This window comes from Mesoplodon mirus (assembly GCF_964341445.2).
Source record: "Mesoplodon mirus genome assembly, chromosome: 11".
Taxonomy (NCBI): Eukaryota; Metazoa; Chordata; class Mammalia; order Artiodactyla; family Ziphiidae; genus Mesoplodon; species Mesoplodon mirus.
Genome location: NC_138987.1, coordinates 90,840,801 through 90,864,581, shown reverse-complemented (window position 1 = coordinate 90,864,581; position 23,781 = coordinate 90,840,801). Strand labels below are relative to the sequence as shown.

The 23,781-nt window shown below is 38.3% G+C and overlaps 1 protein-coding gene across 1 annotated transcript in view; it reads left to right on the top strand.

The window, feature by feature from the left end:
* Positions 1-23,781, top strand: part of PTPRO (protein tyrosine phosphatase receptor type O) — a gene marked incomplete at its 5' end in the record, with an annotated part of 220,150 nt that overhangs the window by 182,032 nt on the left and 14,337 nt on the right. Inside the window, 7 exons of the mRNA XM_082636129.1 lie at positions 694-762; positions 3,036-3,119; positions 8,374-8,409; positions 11,807-11,888; positions 20,709-20,799; positions 22,886-22,962; positions 23,570-23,704. Coding sequence (XP_082492255.1) covers positions 694-762; positions 3,036-3,119; positions 8,374-8,409; positions 11,807-11,888; positions 20,709-20,799; positions 22,886-22,962; positions 23,570-23,704 — 574 coding nt within the window. The remainder of the gene's footprint in view (positions 1-693; positions 763-3,035; positions 3,120-8,373; positions 8,410-11,806; positions 11,889-20,708; positions 20,800-22,885; positions 22,963-23,569; positions 23,705-23,781) is intronic.

Genomic DNA, 23,781 nt, shown 5'->3' with positions numbered 1-23,781 from the left:
CATCAATTTCATATAGAGGGAAAATATGAGATGTATGCACCCCAGTGAGCTGAGTTATTTATGCATGATATTAAACAAAAGGTGAAGAAAGCATGAGAATTATACTGACCTTTTTACTCCACTTCTGGGAAAAAAAAACTAACAGTATTTTCTACTGACTCTGCAAAAGCCAATCTATTTCAGTACATATCACTCTTTTCCTCTCAAGTGTTGAATAGTATGGGCATCACAACATGAGGGGAAAATTTTGAAGGAAGAAAACAATCCAGTTTGATCCACTATCATTACAGAGAGGAAATCAAAATGCTATAAAAACAAAAAATATTTGCTAAAAATGGAAAACCCTTAGTCTATCTAAGAGAGTTTCTATACCTTACTATTGAAGGCTTTGTAAAAAATATTCTACCCCACATAGTTCAACGATTTATGTTAGGATCACGAGCGCCCTTTGGTAAGCGTTGTGAACTGAATCCTTCTGGCTTCAAATAACTTGATTTGGGTGTGTGCACCCTTGTGAAAAATTGTTTTATTTTTCTATATTGCATTGTATTGGAAAGAGGAATACATGCAACTTATATTAGCTTTTTTAAAATTTAATGCTGTGATGATTAGCCATTAAAGACTCTCTTTCATGTCAAGGTAAAGAGTGCTCTGTTAAACACTAACCTTGATCTTGTGCTTCCTTTCCAACAGGGAGTGTGGAGCAGGAACTTTTGTCAATTTTGCATCCTTAGAGCGGGATGGAAAGCTTCCATACAACTGGTGAGTATTGTTTCAGAACAAGTCTCTAGATGGCTTACCTATGCTATGTGTGCTCTCAACTTGACTGTGCTATCTTTGGTCAATAGATGGTTTTGCCTGATTATCCTTTCATAATTTCGGTGATAGTGGACTTCAAGGTGACATCTTCTTCACAGAGCATATTAGTATATATAAGTTTAATTCAGGTAAGAAGGAGAGAAAATGAGGTAGTCTGCTGTGGATTCACTATATTACACAAAGGAGTGATGCAATTGTACAAGTTGCCCACAACTGGGCTGAAGAAGGATTAATAATACAGGAGCCTCATGGAACAAGTGTGGTTGAAGACAGGAGGGGAGACTCCAGGGAAGCAGTGGGGGACAGAGCAGCATCTCTATTTAAAACTCACATTTCAGTGCCTGGGGATATGAGCTACCCATTCTGTTCAAAAATCAAGCCGAAGTATACAGCCCAGGGCTCTCAGCGTTTACACTTACAGGCAGGTAAATATCAAAGCTAAGAAAGTTCCCTGAGAAACATAGCCTCATGTTTCTTTATGATTGAGTATTAAGGAGGAGGGTGTATTCTGAGAATTAAGAAAGCATTGTCAAGGGATTGAATTGGTTGGCGTTATACCTAACAGCAATCCATGGGAATTAACATATATACTAATATATTAATTAATATACAGAGCAATTAATACCCAACAAAATTGCTGATTAACTAACCACTTAATATGAAGCCAGCACTGCTTACGTGATCTAGTTTGTTTCTTTCACAAGCAACCATGCAAAGCACATTTAAATATATACATTTCATGTTAATCCTCAGTAAGTGATTTTTTTTTCTGTTTTCCTAACTCCCCAAAAGTGGTTACTCTGACAGAAATAAGTATGTAGAGACAGGAAATTTTAGCCACGGAATTAATGAGGGAGGAATGGCCTTATTTAAACTGTAAATTCTACTTCCCTAAGTGGGACACTAGTTGAGATCCACTCTAGGTGAAAAATCTAGGTGAAATAGGATTCTCTTTAACCAGACAATATGTTGTACTAGACTAAAACTTCAACCAGAATGGAATTTTGCTATTCAATCTGATTAATTCTGGGCTTCCCTGATGGCGCAGTGGTTGAGAGTCCCCCTGCCGATGCAGGGTTGAGAGTCCGCCTGCCGATGCAGGGATTTTCTCATTAACTGAGAATACATATCTCAGCGGAGATCTGTAATAACTAAAGTGACAAGGTGACATCATTTTCCCCCTAATTCTCAGAATAACTATAGGTACAACCATAGGCTATTTTAAAATCTGCATTAATAAATGTTCTATTTTACAAGTGGTCTAAATATCTAAAATTTGATTCAAACCAGGCATTTTAAATTAACAGTCTGCATTAGTGTTAATGTGAAGCTAAATAATTTTGCTCCCACTCAACTGAGTATAAGATTAGAAACTACGGGCTTCCCTGGTGGCGCAGTAGTTGAGAGTCTGCCTGCCGATGCAGGGGACACGGGTTCGTGCCCCGGTCCGGGAAGATCCCACATGCCGCGGAGCGGCTGGGCCCGTGAACCATGGCCACTGAGCCTGCGCGTCCGGATCCTGTGTTCCGCAACGGGAGAGGCCACGACAGTGAGAGGCCCGCGTACCACACACACACACACACACACACAAAGATTAGAAACTAGACAGCTGATGAGCTACTTATTTTAAATGAATGATACGTGGGTGTCATACCATACCTCTGTTTTAAGGATTATTTTTTGGAAGTGATATATTAATTTATACTTAAAATAATATAGAAAGTCACACCTAACAGTGCAGTTTTATAAGAATGTGTCCTGAAAGCTTGTTTACCAAAATCAGTATACACAAACTAACCATTTGTATTCCATACACAAGCTGCTGTTAGCTATCAAATGTTAGATTTCTTAAAATAGGCTTAAGCATCGTAAGGGTAATACCCAAGAATAAGACTCGAGATAACTGACGAGGCATTCCAGAGCCGAATTTAACTGAATGCAAAACGTAATCGCCTAATAGCAGGCTAATTGACACAAACCAAGTTGAAAGAAATATGTCTGATTACAATAAGATGTGAATAAAACTGATTTTGACAATATTATAGCACTTAAGTCCTCACGTTTAAATTTCAGAGAATGGAATATTTAATTGTAATTAACGTGCTTGTCATTTTAATTGATCCCGGTAGGTAATTTACTGAACTCTGTTCACAGTTTGTATTACTAACTCTTGCCACTTTTTCATCTTTACATCTGTTATCTATTAATGCTCACAGGCGTAGGAGTATATTTGCTTTCTTAACCCTGCTACCCTCATGTCTTTGGACTGATTATCTTTTGGCATTTTATATTAATCCTTGGTAAGTGATTTTTTTTTTTTTACTGTTTACAAAGTCTTTAAAAGTTAGCTTTCAAGAAGTAAACCAAAGGGAAAATCTTTTTTAATGATTTTATGTATTTGAAGCATGTAAAATTATTAACTATGTATTGAAATGGGTTAAAGCAGCTAATGGTACCAAGATGCTAACTATAATGTTTTCCCAATTGAATGTCCTTCTTGTGATGTTCTTGGCAAACTTTTCTTCCATTTATTGCTAAGTTATTTGTTTCTTCATTGAGTCAGTCCATGGCCTCTCATCTTTATAAAAGATGCCTTTCATTTTTCTCATCATTTCCATTGATTAACTCCCTATTTCCAAGAAGGAAAAAATGCAATCAGATAGAGAAACCTAGAATACTATGTATTTGGGGCCTTCATGTTTTTATAATAATGCTCACTCAGTGAATATTAAACAACTGACTGTGTGCAAGCCTCTTTGTATAATCCTCTCATTTAGTTGTCCACACACCTCTGCAGAGAGTATTATCAGCACCATTTTACAGATGTGGAAATAGAGGTATAAGGAGACTATCTTAACATCATATGACTATATAGAAAATTCAGGTTCTAAACCCAAGTGTCTCTGAAATCTATTCTTTCCTCTCTAAAAAGCAGCCTCCTTTAAATTCTTATTTTCTTGACTTTTAAATCATTTTAATAATCAAATCTCAAAGATTTTCAATTCTGAGACTAAAGTATCTAGAAGGGCTGTTTCTTTTCCTGAGCCATAATTTAAAAGGTAGCAGTTTCCCAGAGGAAAAAAAAAATCATTGTCCTTAAGTGTTAATCCATGGTGTTTAGGTACTAAATTATGTACAGACAGATCCAGAAACCTGGACAACTTGAGAAGGACTCAGATAAAAGCAATAAAAGTAGTTCATGGACTGGGGGAGAAAAAGTTCATGCAGGGTTGGGGGCGGAGTTCAAGATTTAAAGCAATCCGGAGAGTTAGCTATTCAAAAAGACAATTGATCAAACATTCTTTGGCTTCTCCGAGACAGAATAAATACAGTGGGCAAAGTTAGAATTTGAGTTGCAGTGGGAAAAGAATAAAAAAGAACTTTCTCACAGTGGAGATTGTTAATACCACAATCTGTATTTTCTTTAAAAGAGAGCTAGGTGAAAAAATTTTGAAATATGGTAGGCACTGATGTATAAGCAATAAATTCAGGAGAATGTACTGGATGATGAGGACCCCTTCACCATTATTCTAAGTTGATTCTTAATAACAATTCTCCAGTATAGGACTTCCCCATGGTCAACAAATATTTTAAGTATTTAACATCACATGATACACATAAATTCCATCTTGACTTTCAAAATATACATTTCCTTTGAACTTAACATCTACTGATCATCCTCAAGTATTCTACCTATCATTAGAATACTTGTAGCCAATACCGTTAGCGTACTCTCCACAGATTTCAATTAAGACAAAAGAAAGATGCATATAATGTTATATTCCTTTCCCTACTTAATTCTCTGACTTTCTCATTTTCCATAGTTTGTTTTAAGCTTATATCAGGCAGGCCTATACTTGTTTGTATGTCTTTCTTAATAGGCCCCCCTGATGAACACATATTTTGGAATTCTAGCAACTCCTTCAAGGTCTGCTATTTATAGTACTGATCAAATAACATGAGACCTAAGTTGGGGGGGAAAAAAACCCTGCAGTAGTTTTAAGAAGAATGGTCCTGAAGCTGAAAATGGTTATCTCCAGGTGAGAAGAGAAGGCAAAACATAGAGCCCCAGGCTTTCTACACTCTTCATAAACTACACACATGTTAACCAATGAAAAGATACCAAACATAAACTGTTTTCAGCCCTAGACTTGTGCTCTGCCAGAAATAAAAGAGGTAAAATTCATGGTCCCTGATTCTTCAAGTCCAACTCAGTGCTCTCACAAATTCACCCGAATTCCCTACTCTTCGCTACTTTTCTCTACATCTAATAAGTTGTGGGAATTCTCCTCTGCTTTCATTTGCTATATAGGCTTTTAAAATCCTCCTCTAGATGTGTTTGTCTTCATATTTCACCCACCTGTTAACAACCACCCCAAGAAACAGAGCCACACTCTCCTTTCTTAACACTGCCCGGCTTTGTCTCTAAACTATCAACTTCTTGGAAAGACATGTTCCTGTTGATTGTCTAAAATCCACCTGATGCCTCTGATGGTTGTGTGGAAATCCAGAGACTCTCTCCCTCATAGGTTGCTCAAACCTTTTCCCAGGTGGTGGCAAAACCTGTGTGGAGCCTACGTGCCCCATTGGCTTAGTCCCAAGATTGTATTCTGCCAGGTTTTCTGACTTTATTGATCTCAGATTGTATTTCCTGTTCAAAGAAAACCATCTCAATTGGACAAGCTCTATCTGGATTCAGTGTTGTTACTCTCATTTTTTGCTATCATGGGCACCTCGTGCTCTATTCACACATTCATCTGTCTGTTCTAAATCCTCAGCAGTTGGCAGTTTAAGCATGATGCAATATTTAGTTTAAACTGCTCAGCTTTACTCTTGTTGTTGTATGTTCAATTCAGAGAATGACATAACTCTAAAGACCTTTTTTAAGGTGTGGGGATGATTTTCGTTTAGCTCATGAAAGAGTAAGTAATGCTTAGGAATTTGTGGTCATTTAAAGTTTTTGATTTTATGGTTTTTGGTTTTAGTTTTTGTTTGTTTTTAACCATTGTGAACCCCATGTCTCTGCCATTGCCTTGTATTCCTCTTTGGAATGAATTTCATTCTGGTAGGCTTTCCAAGATGGTCATAACCATGATGAACTTATAAAGAATGCATCTTAACTTCTTGATGTCATTAGGGTTTTGAACCTTATCTAGTATAAGTGAAAGAGGAAAAGTAAAAGAAGCACATCATCCTGCATGCATATATACTGTATGTCGGATGGGTGTTATTTATCAGTTATTCAGAAAATCTTTCACAATGATAAGATGATGTCTTCAACATCACCCAAAATGGTCACTGTGGCATGCACACACACGAGCTCTTTCCATAAAGTGCTAAAGTGAAAATTGCTAGCAAAACCTGAACTTACATGTTTAAAAGTGAATTTTCCCTTGATTTGAGTCTTAGGATCAGCACAGCAATTGAAAACGCAGGAAAATTCTATCAGTGTTGCTGTGGAGTCTCATAATTCAGTCCTGTCTTGTACCACAGCCTTAAGATACAAGAACCCTTTGGAATCTTCAGGAATTCAGCAAAATCTAATCAGAACAATGAAAGTTGTACACAATTCATGAAGAAATACACTTAAGAGAAGAGGTCATACAAAACATGTGGTAGAATTTCATATTATATTTAAGGTTCATTCAATCAGTGAATGAGACTGAAAGAAAAAAATACTGCCTCTCTTCCGTGAATCAGGTTTCCACATAGCTGTGGAATAGTAGCGACTTAATATTTCAGCACTGAATTTATTCAGTGTCACCCTACCACATATATTTGTTTCTTCCCAGTTTCCCTTAAAGTCTGTTTGGATTTGGAAAGGTTTTGTGTTTTTCTTTTTTAAATTTCACTCTGAATCGCAAAATATGTTGGCAGCCTCCTAACATTATCAGAACTGTTCCTTATTACGCTAACATTCTGTTTTCATCAAACACTAAAGTAATGGGCTCCTACTATGCGAAGTAAATGTAGGATTCCTAACGTTAACTAAATTAGCCTCACAAGAGCAGTATAAAAGAATTATTCAAGAGGTATACCATGACAGTGGTCTTTTGGGGGGATGAGGGAGAGGTGAAGTAAAACTAGAATGTCTATTACCTCTCAATCCCAAGTATGGAAAACCAAGAGAGGATGAGGGAGAAAAAATAGGACAAGAACTATTAAAATGTATCATCTTCACTCAGAATTGAGAAGAAATAAAAACTATCTGAAACTAGAAAAGGAAAACCAGAAACACCACTTGCCTTTATGGATATTTCCTTTGCTGCATTACTTCCTCTACACCCACAAGTGCCATTTCCCCAGTGGGATCCCTCAGGAGCCCAAGTCTAATATCAAATCCTTAATTTCATCATTAGAAAAAATTGTGAGGATGACATAACAAAGATGTTCTGTTTCAATTCAGTTAAATAAGCATTTATTGGCCACCTGCTAGTGTTCCATGAACTGTGCTCAACTCTGGGGGACAAAGGACACTCTAGCAAGGAGCACATATACAGCTGATGGTCAGACCATGTAAGAAATACTCATGAACCAAGTGCTATGAAAGCCCAGAGGAAGTAGTGCTTCATTCTGCTAAAGGCTTTCCAGAAATGCGGGTACCCAAGCATTCCTAATTTTCAATATAAATAAATATTTTGGCATATAAGAGTACTCAGATCACACCTGGCTATTTACTATCGATTGTTTATTTTCTGAAAGTCTGGGTGCTTCCATCAATATTTCAAGACCTTTGAAAATTACTTATAAAAATTGTCACACTCAATCATGTATCAATATCATTTATATAAGACAATCTAAACACAATAATGAAGCCCTTCAGCAGATACTATCTTAGCATTAGCTAACTTAGGTCAGTTATCTTATGTGTTGGTAGAAAACAATTCCCCTTTTAATAAAAACCCTAAAAATATAATAAACTGAAACATACATTAGTATTACATGTGTCTGAGCTTGCAAACTAGCAATGAATTAAGAACAAGCAGGTAATAGGTATAGTTCTTCAGAGAGCTGAAAAACTAGTTCAAAACTGAATAAGAACAATGCCATAATAGAATGCATGATAACACTGATAGTACAAATTCACATTCCCAATGAAAATGTCCGAAAAGGTTACTTTATTCCTTAATTTAAAAACCATTATGTCCATCCTCCCTCCACCAGTTCTCACCTTATTCCCCAATTCTTTCCTTTTGCCTGTAGAATCTGGAGTATTTAGACAGGAAGTACTTCTATATATTTACAAAGCACTTCAGCAACTTAATCACCAGGAGTAAGAAATTATATTTCTAGAATTCAGTTTTTTGGCAAATCGAAAACATAAAGTGTAGGTATGCCCCAGAAATCTAACAGAGTTTTAAAACATGAATCTGGAATTTTCATCACTATCTTCTCATTTAAGGGGAAGTAATTAAACAAACCTGAGGTATGTTTAATAAAAATTAAGTAAAATAGCAGTGCCTGATGTAATTATTTAAAGTTCTTCAAGTTTAATCATTATGTTAATCAGTTCTTTTGCCCAGATAAATTTGCCTTTCTTTTCTTAATTCACAGGAGTAAAAATGGTTTAAAAAAGAGGAAATTGACTAAGTAAGTTTTTCTTACTATTTCATTTAAAAATATTCTTTATAATGATCTTCACTTTCCAAACTGAAAAGATTGCTGTCTTTAAATAGAAGGGATGCTTAAGAAAGAGGCAAATGCATATTAAAATAGCTAAGCTATTATGCGTAGGTGTGTTTACACATATGGATAGCAGTAACCACCAAGAAAGTGTACCAACAGAAACCATGTCAGGAATAAGGAAAATTCTCACCACGTGAAATCTGAAAAAGAATGGGTTGATAGGAATTATAAGTCTTACAGAAGGAAGTCTACTATTCTAAATCTATAAGGAATCTAATATTTAGCTACATCAAAGTAGTACAAAAACCTTTGACATTTTGTATCTTCAAATTTTGTGCTTATTGCAGGGAAAGGCTTTTACTCTATTTGATGTCGTAACAAATACTTGGATAAATGCTGTCTCAGGAAATCTTTATAATAAACAGAAAAGGATAATTACTTTAGCTAGCCTGTGGTTTCACTTATCTACTGAACTGTCAAGTCATAAGAGTTATAATTCTGATGGGTGAAAATGAACAATCGGTTGATTTCAAAAGCCTAATTAGAGTATCACCTCCAGGCCTTTAGTTAAAAACTCTTCATATAAAGAGTGGACCATTCCTATAAATAGAGTTCATTCTTGATACTTGCCTGGGATAGAATATTGGTGAATCCATTAAGGAGGCAATTAGGGGTCCCAGCCAGATTTATGATATCTGTGCTAATGGAATACATAACACAAGAGAAAAATTGATGCAAAATATTTCTCTTCAGCTTTGAGTGACATATAATATTTTGACACGTATAGATGACAGAATAATTTTTTCCTAAATCTATTTCAAATCAGTACGGATTCTATTGGCATATATCAAGTGATGCAGGAGAGACAAGACCAGCCAAAGCAGAGGAGAGGTGCTGTCAGCCCAAAGGAATGATTTGACAGAAACAGAAAGACTTTCTTGCCCAAAATTATTAGTTGGGTTGTTAAGTGAAGTACAGAGGCATAGACTAGAGCAGTTAGAGGACAGGGTCTTGGGACCAAAAGGGGGCCCAAGACCCAAGCAGAGAGAAGGAGAAGCAGGATGTGGACCAAAGCTTGAATGGAGCGTAGACATGGTGGAACCTGCCCACAAGCCAAAACCTCGAGTCAAACCAGCTTCCTCCTTCCCTCTTCTCATTTTCCTTCTCATCCTCCTTCCTTCTCTACAAACCTTTTTTTTTTTTCCAATTTCTAGTGTATTGTTATTGATAAAAGTAGAGAATAGTAAGCTTTGTCTGTAAAGTAGACACACGATGGAGAAATGGCAGTGGATCTGGATATCAAGCAGTGGATAAGCTTCTACAAGCCATTTCTGAGGGTCCCCTCCCATCTTTCCGTTTACTTTCTCTTTACCTTTTCTCTTTCACTCCAAATGCCCCCCCACTGCCACCACCGTGCTCCTTGGCTCTCAGTGCCCCTCGCCCCTTACCTTCATTCCCTTCCTTTCCTCACCTCCTCTCCCTCTAAACCTTTGTCCCACTGATTGATCTCTGCTCCTTCCCAGTTTTCTTTCTCTTCTCCTTACCATTCTCCTCCTCTCCCTGATGTTCATTCTTCTACTTCCTGGGTCCTTCCTCTGACTCTCTTTCCCTTCTCCATCCTGCTTTTGCTTTTTCTAACCCCCGTTTTCTAATCCCATTTTCCTCTTAATGAGATGAGAACCAGAATCATTAAGTCCAACTTTAAGGTCAATGCACTGCTAAGACAGCAGGGAAGGATCACCCCACCCTGCCCCCGTTTAGCTGTTTCTTTCAGAAGGGTGGCAAAGTTGAATGAAAAAGCTTTTAACCAGGAGTCCTTCTCCCTGGTTCTACCCAGGGTTCTCCAGCTTAGTAGCCCTGAGATCTTGAACTACTCATTTGACTGTCTCAGCCTGGGCTCTCTCTGGAGTTCCATCTGGAGTGTGGGGCTAATGTTGTCCATGTCTACCTTAACCATCAACCGAGCAAGATAATTCACAAGAATATTTAGGGTGTTTTAAGGGTACGAGTCATTCATGTTATCATTATTAAGTAAAACCATTAAAATTTGAATGTATTATCTGGGAGGTATAATGCCCTTAAAAGTCAAATAAAATCTTAACATAAATTAATCTATCAGATTAGCTAATCGACAACTTTGAACAAATATCTATTACATACTTTGTATATGCTAATAGGGCCTAAGACCACAGATAGATGATATAGGCTGAGTAATTTGCAGCAAGACGAAGGGAAAGGTCAACTCTGTGGACACTGTCAAGGTGGAAAGGCTTGGGTTAGGTGACAGTGTGGCATCCTGAAGAAGCTCAGGGCACAGGTTGGCACAGGTAGGCTCTAGAAGAGATAAGCATCTAGAGAAAACTACAGGAAATAAAACTGAATTCTTATTTAAACAATAAACAAAAAACAAGGGCTTCCCTGGTGGCGCAGTGGTTGAGAATCCGCCTGCCGATGCAGGGGACACGGGTTCGTGCCCCAGTCCGGGAAGATCCCACATGCTGCGGAGTGGCTGGGCCCGTGAGCCATGGCCGCTGAGCTTGTGCGTCCGGAGCCTGTGCTCTGCAACAGGAGAGGCCACAACAGTGAGAGGCCTGCGTACCGCAAAACAAAAAACAAAAACAAACAAAAAAAAACAAGGAAGAATGTGAGCATTTCTGCTATTGATGCAGAAACATAAACTCAGATGTGTTACTTGATTGTCCTTCTGAACCATTTTGCTATGCAAGGCTCTGAACACAACTCAGAGAGAGAGAGAGAGAGAGAGAGAGAGAGAGGGAGAGAGCGTGCTCTGAGAGCTCCCTGGAGAAATGTTTCCTGCCAGGACCCTGCTTTTGCTCTGGGAAGACAGTGCAGCACAATTCCTTACACTTGTAAAGCTGTTTAAACTTACATGTTTCTGTAATCTGTAACATACTGTGTGTCAACCTTGTGATGTAGGTATCACTATGATTTTTCATAGGTGAGCATGTTGAATCTCAGAAGAGTTAGGTAAATAAAGGAAAACCATAATTCAAACAGGTCTTCAGACTAACCCTCTGTTCTTTCCCATAAACTGGAATTTTCCAGAAACAACACATATACCTGTAAGTGTATGAGTGTGTGTATATGTAATATTTTACTGCTAAAGTAAAAGCCCATTAAAAATCTAGAGGTTTCTCCTATCCTCAAGGAAGTTTAATATATAGGGCTCTCTTTTTAATTATAATATATTAGTGACTGGTAACTTTAACCAAAAAAAAAGAGTGCTAACCTCTGAGAAGTAAGAAGAAAATTGTTCATGTTTGAGAAGTATGGTGTTAAACGCTATATGACACCTATCAACAGGATTTTTTAAACATACCTTTCTTTGTATTTGACAAAGCCCGGTGCAACTGGATGACTTTGATGCCTACATCAAGGATATGGCCAAAGACTCTGACTATAAATTTTCTCTTCAATTTGAGGTGAGTGAATAAAGTTTTTCCGACCCTCTGTAGGCAGGGGAATTGGCAGCTTTGTACCAGTGTCATTTCCCTGCTCACTAGGCAGTGCTGGTGGTGTGGTTCATAATGGACAGGATGGTAACTGGGCTTGGGGGTACCTAATGTGCTGGTTCAGAGCCAGGATGTCAACCCTTAGTTAGGAGGTCAGGGTTTGGGTGGCACAAATGAAAGAAAGAAGAAAAGAGATGCAGGTACTGGGGGTGCTGGGGTGAACAAACATGGTAACAGGAGAAGTCTTCAATGGTAACATCGAAAACCAGGGGGATGGAAAGTGCAGGGGAAAAGCAAGCTGAGGATTGAGATCCAGAACAATTTCTCTTTCAGGGGATTTTTAGTGTGTTTCTCATGCCAATTAGGACACAGTAAGGGTGGATGGTGGATGAATTGGACCCCTTTGTCTCCTGAGCATATAAGAGCCTGGCGTCTCTTTTGCTGCAGGACTCTTGGCATTCTACTGCACGTGTCTTTGTGATGTTTTGCTTTCTTTTCTGGGAGAAATTGGAGAAAGAGAGTTACACATGCTTTGTGTAAAAGAAGAACAAAATTGGCAACATCTTTTTCTGAAGCACACATATTTCTTTGATTCTAAGAACATGTGTCAGAGTAGATGGAAAAGGGTCTAGGATCTCAGTAGCGTGAGGGACACAACTGGTCCTCCGGTTTTCTTCCCACACATTTCACAGCTCAGAACATAGTCTGGATAACCTCCCGTTCTTCAGGCTTCCAGCGAGTTTCAGGGAGACCAGGGAGAAGGGAAAGATAAATTGACTTTTCTAAATTATGTCATTTTTTTAAAAGCCCCTTAGCTGCTTTTCCTGTGAGACACCAGGTGGTAGAATGTAGCTGCTTTCTCCTCATTATCCATATTCATTTCTTCTTTCCTCACATCAGCCAAGGACAGCCTTGTTCTGCAAGAATCAGCAGGAATCCTGGTATGGATATTCATTCTAACAGGGAATTTAAGGATGAGAAGAATCTTATACATTATCAAATACAAAGCCCCCAAACTATCACCTGTGTCATGAGAAATGCCACATAAAGCCTGACTCAGTCATCCATTGTACGCAGGTGCATGAGAAATTATAAATGCTACACCAAATGCTATAGCTCGAAGAATGGAAACTCAATTTGAAATGGAGATCTATGGTGAGGATGGAATTTCAGAAGAGTATACCAATGAAAGGAGGACACTTTTTATAAGAAAACAAGCCTAAACTCAGAAGAAAATAAATATCTAGATAATTCTGATAATGATGACGAAAATTATATTGTAATTACACTTTCAATCTCGTTGAAGCCACAGTCTCTTAATTCCTACCAGATGATATGACCTTGGTGGAACAGCCAGGGTCACTGCCTTTTCTGGAAGGATTAGGAATACTCCCAGTTCATGTCATCAAACCCCAGTATAACTATTACTGTGCTTCTGAATTGCATCGTTATAAAAATAAATTCAGTGAATCATTTTCTGGTAAAAAGAAATTTTTTTTTTCAGTTGTGAATGATAGAAATACAATTCAAACTAGTTTAGACCAAAGAAGAAGGGAATTTGTTCAAAGGATAACTAAGTTATCTCATATAATCAAAGGAAAGGTTGAATAGCTAAACCAGGAGGAGAGTAGGGAAGCAGCTCAGTCTCAGGAATGGCTGGAATCAGGGGCCACACCCCTGAAGAGACCCCCTCTTTTTATTTCTCATTTCTACTTCTCTCTTTGTCTTGGCCTCACTTTCTTTGGCTGCAAACAAACCTCTTTCTCATAGTAGAAAATGCGACCACAATCAGCCTCGGAGTATCACACCTATGGTTGCCAAAAGGAGTCATTGACTGTCTTTCTTGTTCGTAGTTTAAAAAATAACAGGGGAGGATTCTGATTGGCTGGCATGGGTAATGATGTCTACTCATGCTGTCCGCAGCCTGGGAGGGCAGAATTATGGAAGAACAGGACAGTTCTTATTGGTACCATGTGGATAAACCAGAGACCGAGAGCATTATACCCAAAGAGAGGACCAAGCAATAAGTGATTAGATTTGAGCTTCAGTTGCTTCAAAAATGTGAAAAGTTGAATGGTCAATTTTATGACTAAATATTCAGTTTACAATATGCTGAGGGCTTCTATATATTCAAGGTATAAATGAACACATTCAAGCTTATTTCATAGGATTTATAATGCAGATAGGAATGTACCAAACTAAGAGTCCAAAAACCTGGATCCTCATTACTGTTTTGCCACTAATTAATATAGGAAAAAAACAGTTTCTCATCACCTCAGTTTCTTCATCTCTAGAATGGGTAAGTTGAACACAGAGTGGTTCTCAGCTGGGCCTGTACCAGGCAGTGCCCTAGGGGGAGTTTGGGGGTGTGTGGTCATCTTAATGGCTTGGGAGTAGTATTTAATGGGGAAAGGGACAGCAATGTTAAGTGTTCTGAAATGAGTGGGACAGTCCCACACAACAAAGAATTGTCCCAAGACAGTGGTATTCCATGGAGAGACACTGGACTAAATTGGGGACAAGATTACATCGAAGCTTTATAATTCTTACATATTAGTCAGGGTTCTCTAGAGAAACAGAACCAATAGGAGACATACACATTATATATATATATACACACACACATTTATACATATATATACACACATGTATATAATATATGTTAATTATATTATTATATAATTATATTATATGATAATTATATAATTATATTTTATAATATGAAGATCCTATATATGATAATACAATAGAAGATAGAAGCTGATGATAGATAGATAGATAGATGATAGATAGATAGATGGAGAGATTTATTTGAAGGAATTGGCTCACACAATTGTGGCAGCTGGCAAGTCTGAAATCTATAGGGTACCCAGGGACAAGCTGATGTTGCCACTCAAGTCCAAAGGCAATCTGGAAGTAGAATTCCTTCTTCCTCAGGAGACCTCAATCTTTTAAGGCCTTCAACTGAGTGGATGAGGTCCACTTACATTATGGAAGGTAATCTGCTTTCTCAAGTCTACTGATTTAAATGTTAATTACAGCTAAAAAAGTACCTTCATCCAACATCTAGACTGATGTTTGACCAAGCAACTTGGCGCTATGAGTAGCCAAGTTGACTCATAAAATCAGCTAGCACACCATGACTGGAAGACATGTTTAGTAATTTTTATTTATTTTAAAGATATTTTTTCATATCCCTTTGTTCTTAGAAAATCATTGGTCAAATATGTAATTTATTTGGTGCCAAGTCCTGATATTGTATCTCTGCTCTGGTGAGAAAATACAAATTACTCTCCAGAAGTCTGTTTTAAATCACAGGCTCAGATTGTAGGTTTTGGACTAACATTTGCTTAAGCAGTGACTTAGTGGTCTGACTCACTTCCTTTTTCATTTGACAGCCTCCCAGAAATTGCCAACCTCCGACTCCACCCAACTGCACATCCTCAGGTTCAGTGTCAGAGTAACCCCATCTATTTTCAAAGACCCATTGTGCTTTCATACCTGACTTCAGGGTGAATGGCAAACCTTTCACATGGCAGCCCTCAAATTTTCCTGAACTTGATAATTAATGGAGGCTTAAGAAAAAAAAATGGTTCTTGCTCTAATGGGACCCCAAGAGGGTATAGAGATGGCTGAATCAATTGGGCTAGCTAAATCCAGTATCAGACAGTTATTTGTTCTGTTTCTATTAATGCTTAATACTTGTATTCATTTTGACACTGACATGGAAAGATCACACTCATATTGAGAAATTATATTATTTATAAGCATCATGCAAATTGAAACTGTCTGGATTTACATGTATTACCAGTAACAGTCGTACATGAAGCTACACGAGTTGCTAATTTGAATTCACTGAATAAATTCCTTTTTCACTCTGTATCTGATTTCAAATCTGTTGGAAAGATTGATTATCCTTCTGATGAAAATATACATCTTTTCTTAAGGAGGTTTGGGACCCGGGGATTAGATTCAATTTCTCATTTCTATTGTCTCATGTTGAGAACATTTCAAAGAGCCAGAATTTAGAGCTTGGAATCTGAGATCCCATAAGATATAGCACGTATTGTTCATTTTGCCATTAATTTCTATACTTTGTGTTTGATCAGGATGCTAGGGAAGCCCTCACTACCTTTGTTTGGAGATGTGGCTGCATAGGTTAAAATAAAACTATATCACTTGCCACATAGTTCATAGGAGATGATATTTGATTTCTGGTAGTACCTCCCATTTGTAGCTTTTTTTTTTTTTAACCTTAACTATTTATTTATTTATTTATTCTTTTTTTGGCTGTGTTATGTCTTCATTGCTGTGCATGGGCTTTCCCTAGTTGCGGGGAGCGGGGGCTACTCTTCGCTGCAATGCGTGGGTTTCTCATTGCAGTGCCTTCTCTTGTTGTGGAACATGGGTTCTAGGCATGAGGGCTTCAGTAGTTGTGGCATACGGCCTCAGGAGTTGTGGCTCACGGGCTTAGCTGCTCTGCGGCATGTGGGATCTTTCCAGACCAGAGATCGAACCTGTGTCCCCTGCATTGGCAGGCAGATTCTTAACATTGCACCACTAGGGAAGTCACTGTAGCTGTTTTCATTTGTGTTTCAGTCCAGTTTCCTGGAGACTTACCTAGCAGGCCGTAGTCTGGTACCGGTCCGTGGCCCGGGGGTTGGGGACCCCTGTGTTAAGCCACCCAGTTTGTGGCATTTTGTCATGACGGCCCTAGGGAACTAATACAGAACATCACTAAATACCTTGCTCTAAATCCTTTCTTCTCCCTTTGCATTTACCTGAAAAGTAACCGGCCATTGCCCAGTCCCATTGGACCTTTCACTGGCCGTAGATGGAAACTCTTATGTCAACAACACAGGTCACATTGTTTCTCCTGACTTGTCCTGTAGTCTAGTCAGCTATCTCATCTGATTCTAATGTCCAACCTCATCCGAAAGCAAGCAACAAGTGCTTATCCCCTGTTGACATTGTTACAGACTCTAAAGCCAGAATACAGCTTGTGCTCTTCCAAGAAGATGTGGTACATGTTATGGAATGAAGGTATACCCCACCTTCCCAAATTCATATGTTGAAGTCCAAGCTCCAGTGTGATGGTATATTTGGAGATGGGGTCTCTGGGAAGTGGTTAGGGTTAGATGAGGTCATGAGGATAGGGCCCTCATGATGAAATTAGTGCCCTCATAAGAAGAGACACTAGAGACGTTGCTTTCTCTTCTCCCCAACCCCACCATTTACACACAAAGAAGAAATCATCTGAGCACACAGTAAGACGGTGACCATCTACAAACCAAGAGAAGCCTCATAATGAAACCTACCTTGCCAGCACCTGATTCTTGGATGTCCTAGCTTCCAGAACTATGAGGAATAAATTTCTGTTTCATCCACCCAGCCTAAGGTAGTTTGTCATGGCAACCCAGGCATACAGTGCATGTGTCTGTGTCCCACTTTTCAAGGCCGTATGCTTCAAACACAGCCAACACAACACACACTGCCATTGGCTTCAGTGACTGTATCAGTTTCCTAGGGGGCTGCCACAACAAATTACCATAATCTTGGTGACTTAAAACAACAGAATTGTACTCTCTTACAATTCTAGAGGCCAGATGTCCAAAATTAAAGTGTTAGCAAGGCCATGCTCCCCCTTTGAAGGCTCTAGGGGAGAATCCTTCTTTGCCTCTTCCGGTGGCCCTGGGCATCTTTGGCTTATAGCTGTATAGCTCTAATCAATGCCTTCATCCTCATATGGCTTCTCCTCTTCTCTCTTTTATAAGGACACTTGTCATTAGATTTAGAGACCACCCAGATAATCCAGGACGATCTTATCTTATGATTCTTAATTACACCTGCAAAGACTCTTTTTTCCTAATAAGATCACATTCACAGGTTCTGGGGGTTCCGACATGGACATATCTTTTGAGGGATTATCGTTCAACACTATGGATGACTATGTAACCTGGAAAAAAACCCACAATGATAAATTATATTAGAAACAAAACTGGCAAAAGAAAATTAAAAAATGATTTATGTTGGTTTCAGGCCATCACCTCATACTTTGCCTTCATGAAGATGGAAGCCTCTGGAGTTTCCATGTGGTTGGAAAAAAAATAACTGCAAAGCTACTGAGCTGGGAACTTAGTACTTGATTTTCCACTTAGGGACAGGCTAAATTACAAAAGATTGCAAGGCATTTTGTGTATACATGCCATTGCTGCTTTGCTGCAATTTAACTTTGGCAATTTACATTTACAGTATTCAGCCAATTAAACCACTCTTATCAACTTAGGGCATTTACAGCAGGGAGGCAACACACAATTAAAGTTCTCTCAGTTAGTCAGCTTCCATATGTGCTCTAGCTCTCAGCCTCAATCTGTTTCCACAGTTTCTTTTTGTACCAGCGGGCTTTTCCTGTGGCTTATCAGTCTGTCCTCAAAGTGGGGCTTTACTGGGGGAGAGTTGTTCAGTTAACACAAATGGCAAAGGAGGGAGAAATTATGGAGCCAGGCAAAGCAAAACAAAGAATCATAATGGAAGCATTTCACAATCATGATCAATGGTGCTTCATTAATATTTATTGAGTTTAATCATTCCATTTGATAGTCATTATATACCAGTGAGGTATGGAAAAATTATTAGCCTTATCTTACAGATAATTCAACTGATGTTAATGAGAGTTGAAATACTTTTTCAAGACCCTGCAGTTTATAAGCGGTCCACCAAAATAAGCCAGATTTTTGACAAACTAAAGACACTCCCCAAATATTTTAAGACACACTCCAAAATATTTTAAGCAATGGAAGCATCATTTAAGTAAGCTTAAGTAAGCTTATAGCTGCCAAAAGGAGCTAACCTAAAAATAACACTGATTTGCTTGAAGTTTGCTAAAAATAAATTTTGTTTCTTATAAGAATAATATAATCAGTCTTTGACAACCCTTTAAAATGGAAAAAAACAGTTATAAAGGAAAAATGACAAGCTTCTGTTTAAGGGCATTTGGCAAGCAAAGGTTTTGCCCAAGATGAAAGAAAACTTCTAAATTTGTAAACTGAAGATCAAAGTCAGCATAGTTGGTCTTAAGATTGACTTCGACTTGGGCCAAGAGCTCGCAATTTTGTGAGCTTGGAAAGAAAACAGTGATGACAAATCAAAGGAAGAGAGAAATCTGGACAATTAGATCAGTTCATCCATGTTGACTGCAGCTTGCATTCCAATGCCATGAGACACACACACTAACCTACCAAAGAACTTCTATGTGGACGTAGCAGACGTCCCAAGAACTGGGTGTCTACAACATTTGCTCTGCATGGGCACTTGAATCAAGACACTGAAGGCACACACACCAAAAAACTTCCCTGCTCAGTCTCTCAAAGCATCATCAAATGTTTCCAACTCCCCTCAAAACTCTTTCAAAGACTCTCCAAAATTCTTCCCCCAGAGAAGTATTCCTCCAGCTTATGATTCTTTAAGGTAATAATTGGGAGGAATCATGAAGAATATCATCCCATACAAGTAAATAATATTTCCAGCAAGTGGTGTCTCTACTTGTTCACTTAATTGTCTTATAGAAAAATACATACTATATATGTAACCCCATTCGTAGATGGTTAGACAGACTGTTCACTAATATTGCCCTCGGATTTGTATGGGATTTGCTGCATTGGTCATGCGCTGCACAATTCCAAGGAGCGCCATTTATGTAGACCACAGAATAATTGATGCCCCCGGAGAAATCCAGGTGGCTTGACTCCAACCCCTGTTTCCTATCAGACACATGTCATAGAAGCTTAGAAACCCCCTTTTCCAGTAACATAGATTTTCTGAAGTATGTTTGTTGTCTGTTTATATAAAAATTGCTTTATCAGTGCACCTTCTGATAATAGAATTTATAAGAGTAATGATACACACAAACAGATATTTGGATGTTCCTATTTTCAGGGAAGGGTTTGTCTACCCACTACTGCGTCATCCTTATTTTGGGGTTTTATTACCAGATTTTAGTGACTGTCAATCCTATATCTTGTAACGTGGAGACTGTGCCCTACTTCTTGTTCCTCACTCTCTCCTTTTCTACCTTCTCAAAAGCTCATCGCCTTCAGGAGAAATACCTACAATTCCTCATAGAATAAGAAATTTTTATGCAAACTGCATAAATTTCAGTTACCTTATACCTCCAAAAATCTGAAACCTACTTCTGTTTTCAAATTTTCCATACCCCTGAGTGTAATGCACATAATTCTTACCTTCTCCAAGTGATCACTTAGCTATCCAAGGTATTTATGTATTACATCAGTCAGCTATTACTGCAATAATGCTATATAAGAAACGACTTCAAAATCTCAGTGACCTACAACACTTATTTTTCTCACTTGTGGCTCTGTGGGACAGATGAGATCATTCTACTTCAGGCTGTGGGTCAGAGTCGGGTCTGTTCCATGTGTCTTCTCATCCTGGGACCAGTAGCTTTCCTGGGCATGTTCTTTGCAAGCAGATGGCAGAAGCACAAGAGAGCAAACCAAGCTGAGCAAACACGTTTAAAACTTCTGATTGGACGTGAGTTCTACCCAAATTCATTGGCCAAAAGCAAGGTGGCAACAGTAGGATGGAGAAGTACACTCTGCCCCAAAAGGGAGCCACTGTGACATCATAAAGCAAAGGGGGTGTGATAATTGTGATCATTCTATTAGAGGCAGGAAGTGAAGAATAATCCAGTATGAGCAATAAACCAATGTGAACAATAATGCAATCCATACCATGTATGGGAATCTCAAATCTATTCTCTGTCATTTACAGGAGTTGAAGTTGATTGGACTGGATATTCCACACTTTGCTGCAGACCTTCCACTGAACCGATGTAAAAATCGCTACACAAACATCCTACCATGTAAGATTGTCAATAATGCCAATCCTACTCACGTCTTCCAAAGGCTGAAGGGCTGTTACTGAATATTAATCAGTTTCAGGGACCTCTGGCCAGACCCAGTAACGATCTGTATCTTCAAAGTCATCTCTGTGATTGCATTGATCACATTGGTGCTTTGATGTCATTAGATCCTGTCATATGTAGGAAAATTTAATAATTATGCTTTTAAATAAATTGTATCTGAACAGAAAAGACCGACCATTTGGCTTTTTGGAGATCAAAAAGTATTAGCCAAATTAGGGACAAGATAATCTGTGCTCATAACCTATTTTCAGTCAATTCATTGACAATGGAAGGAAGCAAATGGAAAGGGAGTGCAAGGTGTGAAAAAACCTCTTTTCTTACTTCTGGCAAGTTCTGCCATTCCTTAGCATTTTGTAATAAAAGCAACATTCAAAGAACAAAGTAATGCCATTTGCAGCAACATGAATGGACCTAGAACTTGTCATACTGAGTGAAGTAAATCAGACACAGAAAGACAAATATCATATGATATCGCTTACATGTGGAATCTAAAAAATAGGGTACAAATGAACTTATTTACAAAACAGAAGTAGAGTCACAGATGTAGAAAACAAACTTACGGTTACCAAGGGATAAGGAGGTGAGGGATAAATTGAGAGATTGAGACTGACATATACATGCTACTATATATAAAATAGATAACGAATAGCACAGGGAACTCTACTCAGTACTCTGTAATGGCCTATATGGGAAAAGAATCTAAAAAAAAAAAGTGAATATATGTACATGTATAACTGGTTCACCTTGCTGTACAGCAGAAACTAACACAACACTGTAAATCAACTATACTCCAATAATTTTTTTTTAAAAAGCAACAAAGAAAAAGTAATATAAAGTACTTACAGGACAATTAAAATACATTCCAATATAGATTTAACTTTCCTCTCTGCTACACTCTAGGGGGAGCTGGGAAAGAAGGGAAAAGTACAAAGCTCTAGAAAGAGAACTCCCTCCTTTAAAAAGGTTCTTGACAAAATTAAGTAGTATTATCATTACAACACCTTACTTCTGTACACATTTCAGGATTTACTTTTTTCATGTGAAGTCCATTTACAAAAAGACCATCAACTCCATCTTCTCTTCTCGAGGCTTCCCAAAAGTAGTGAATTCTCTGGATGTCTCTGAGTGAAATGGAAATCCTGTGTTTAGGCTACATTCTATGGCCTTCCATGCAACCTACCAAATATTTTAGTTCCTGTACCTATTCTCCACAATCCCCAAAAAACCTGGAGACCACTCTTTCAAGGACAGGAGGGCTGAGGGGAGGAAATATTGGTGGGGAGATATTTATATATTTATTTAAACCAGAAGCTAAGATTGAGATAGGCTAAAATATTAAGCTAAAATAAATTTTATTTACCTACCCTATCACTGACCGATTTGACTTGGTACTGAGTACAGATCTTGGGTATAGAATTGTCTTGACAAGTCTTCCTTCCACTCTGAGGTTTTTTTTTTTTTCTGGTTCATTTGTTTTGTTTTATATCTGTTAATCCCGAACTCCTAATTTATCCCTCCCCACCCATTTCCCCTTTGGTAACCATAAGTTTGTTTTCTTTTTGTGAGTCTGTTTCTGTTTTGTAAACAAGTTCATTTGTATCTTTTTTTTTAGATTCTACATCTAAGTGATATCATATGATATTTGTCTTTGACTTACTTCACTTAGTAAAATAATCTCTAGGTCCATCCATGTTACTACAAATGGCATTATTTCATTCTTTTTTATGGCTGAGTGATATTCCATTGTGTACATATACCACATCTTCTTTATCCATTCATCTCTCGATGGACACTTAGGTTGCTTCCATGTCTTGGCTATTGTAAATAGTGCTGCTATGAACATTGGGGTGCATGTATCTTTTTGAATTAGAGTTTTCATTTTTCTGGATAGATGCCCAGGAGTGGGATTGCAGGACCATATGGTAACTCTATTTTTAGTTGTTAAGGAACCTCCGTACTGTTCTCCATAGTGGCTGCACCCTTCCACTCTGACTTTTAATATTTTTCTCCTTATGCTTTACAGATGACTTTAGCCGAGTGAGATTACTCTCCATGAATGAAGAGGAAGGTGAAGACTACATCAATGCCAACTACATTCCTGTAAGTGATCAAAATTAAACATTTTAAAAATCAGGCATCCAAATTCTAACCCAGCCAGAGGAAGACTATTAGGGCTTCAGGGATGTGTCAAACAGTTCAATAGACAGCCGTTGTCCACTAAGCACTCCAACTCTAAAGAACAGTTTCCATTATTCCATTTTAGAATAAAGAATAGGGAAACAAAGAAGCCCAGAGACTAGTAATATACAAATGTCTTTGAAAAGGACTAGTGAAATTGAAAGTAGATCATTATACTAAGGATCATCTTTCTTGTGCTTAAATGTCAGTGTCAGCAACCAAACTCAAAGGGCTCCACCTGAGCACCTGTGCTTTTAAAATGCATCTGTAAAGACAGTGGTTGTTATTGTAAAAATGTGTGGGTGTGATTTCTAGGCTTCCCCCCAAAAATGTGTAAAATCATATGGATTTATACAGTCAGCTACTATGACTGCCTCCTTGATGAAAAAAGGAGAAAACGTTACATACGTGCATGATCTCTTGCCATTTTATCCCCAGTAAATTTTCAGTGTTTTCTCATTTGTGTGAAACAGCATTTGGTGTTGACTGTGTAGCTCCTTAGGTGACAACTTTGTCACTTACCTTCCAGGGATACAACTCACCACAGGAGTATATTGCCACACAGGGGCCTCTGCCTGAAACCAGAAATGACTTTTGGAAGATGGTCCTACAACAGAAGTCTCAGATTATTGTCATGCTCACTCAGTGTAATGAGAAAAGGCGGGTAAGTGCCGAGTGGGGTCAGCCCCACCTAGCAGCGAAGCCTGTACCAGCCACTGCCATGCATTAAATGCTTACTGT